The sequence below is a fragment of the Nestor notabilis genome, unplaced genomic scaffold (genome assembly GCF_000696875.1).
Source record: "Nestor notabilis isolate BGI_N333 unplaced genomic scaffold, ASM69687v1 scaffold17958, whole genome shotgun sequence".
NCBI classification, from domain to species: Eukaryota; Metazoa; Chordata; class Aves; order Psittaciformes; family Psittacidae; genus Nestor; species Nestor notabilis.
The window spans coordinates 8,739-9,299 of NW_009940807.1; the positions used below are offsets into that span (position 1 = coordinate 8,739).

The window sequence follows — 561 nt, forward strand, 5'->3', positions numbered from 1 at the left end:
CAGGCACCCAGCATCCCCTCTGACGCTCTCCTCTCCTCTCCCCCTGCAGCGCTCTGCCTGGTGCTGGGCTGCATGATCTTCCCCGACGGCTGGGATGCAGAGACCATACGGGACATGTGCGGGGAGAAGACGGGGAAGTATTCCCTGGGCGACTGCTCCGTGCGCTGGGCTTACATCCTGGCCATCATCGGCATCCTCAACGCCCTCATCCTCTCCTTCCTGGCCTTCGTCCTCGGCAACCGGCAGAACGACCTGCTGCACGAGGAGCTCAAGACAGAGAGCAAAGGTGAGTGCAGCGCCACCGGGGGTCCTGCTCCACGGCCATGGAGGGGGGATTCCGTGTGGGAACAGCCTGGGGGGCTCAGCCCCTCCAGCAGCATCGTCCCATGGGCAAAGCAAGGGGTCGGGCAGGGGCGCGAGCTGCTGGTCCCTGCCTGACACCGTCTCTTCTGTTCCCACAGATTTTGTTGGCACTGCGGTAAGTCCTCAGCGTCGTTGTCCCATCCCTTAGCCCTGCCTCTGCTGAGTGGCCCCATCTGGGTGGGGTGGGATGGGATGGGA

General features: G+C 64.2%; 1 protein-coding gene across 1 annotated transcript; it reads left to right on the plus strand.

Moving 5' to 3' along the window:
• Positions 1-51: 51 nt before the first annotated feature.
• On the plus strand, positions 52-478 carry LHFPL4 (lipoma HMGIC fusion partner-like 4; the record flags this gene model as incomplete). The annotated part of the gene is made up of 2 exons (XM_010020566.1): positions 52-286; positions 462-478. Coding segments are annotated over 2 exons (252 nt in total), but the record flags the coding sequence as incomplete, so codon positions are not given.
• Positions 479-561: the final 83 nt, after the last annotated feature.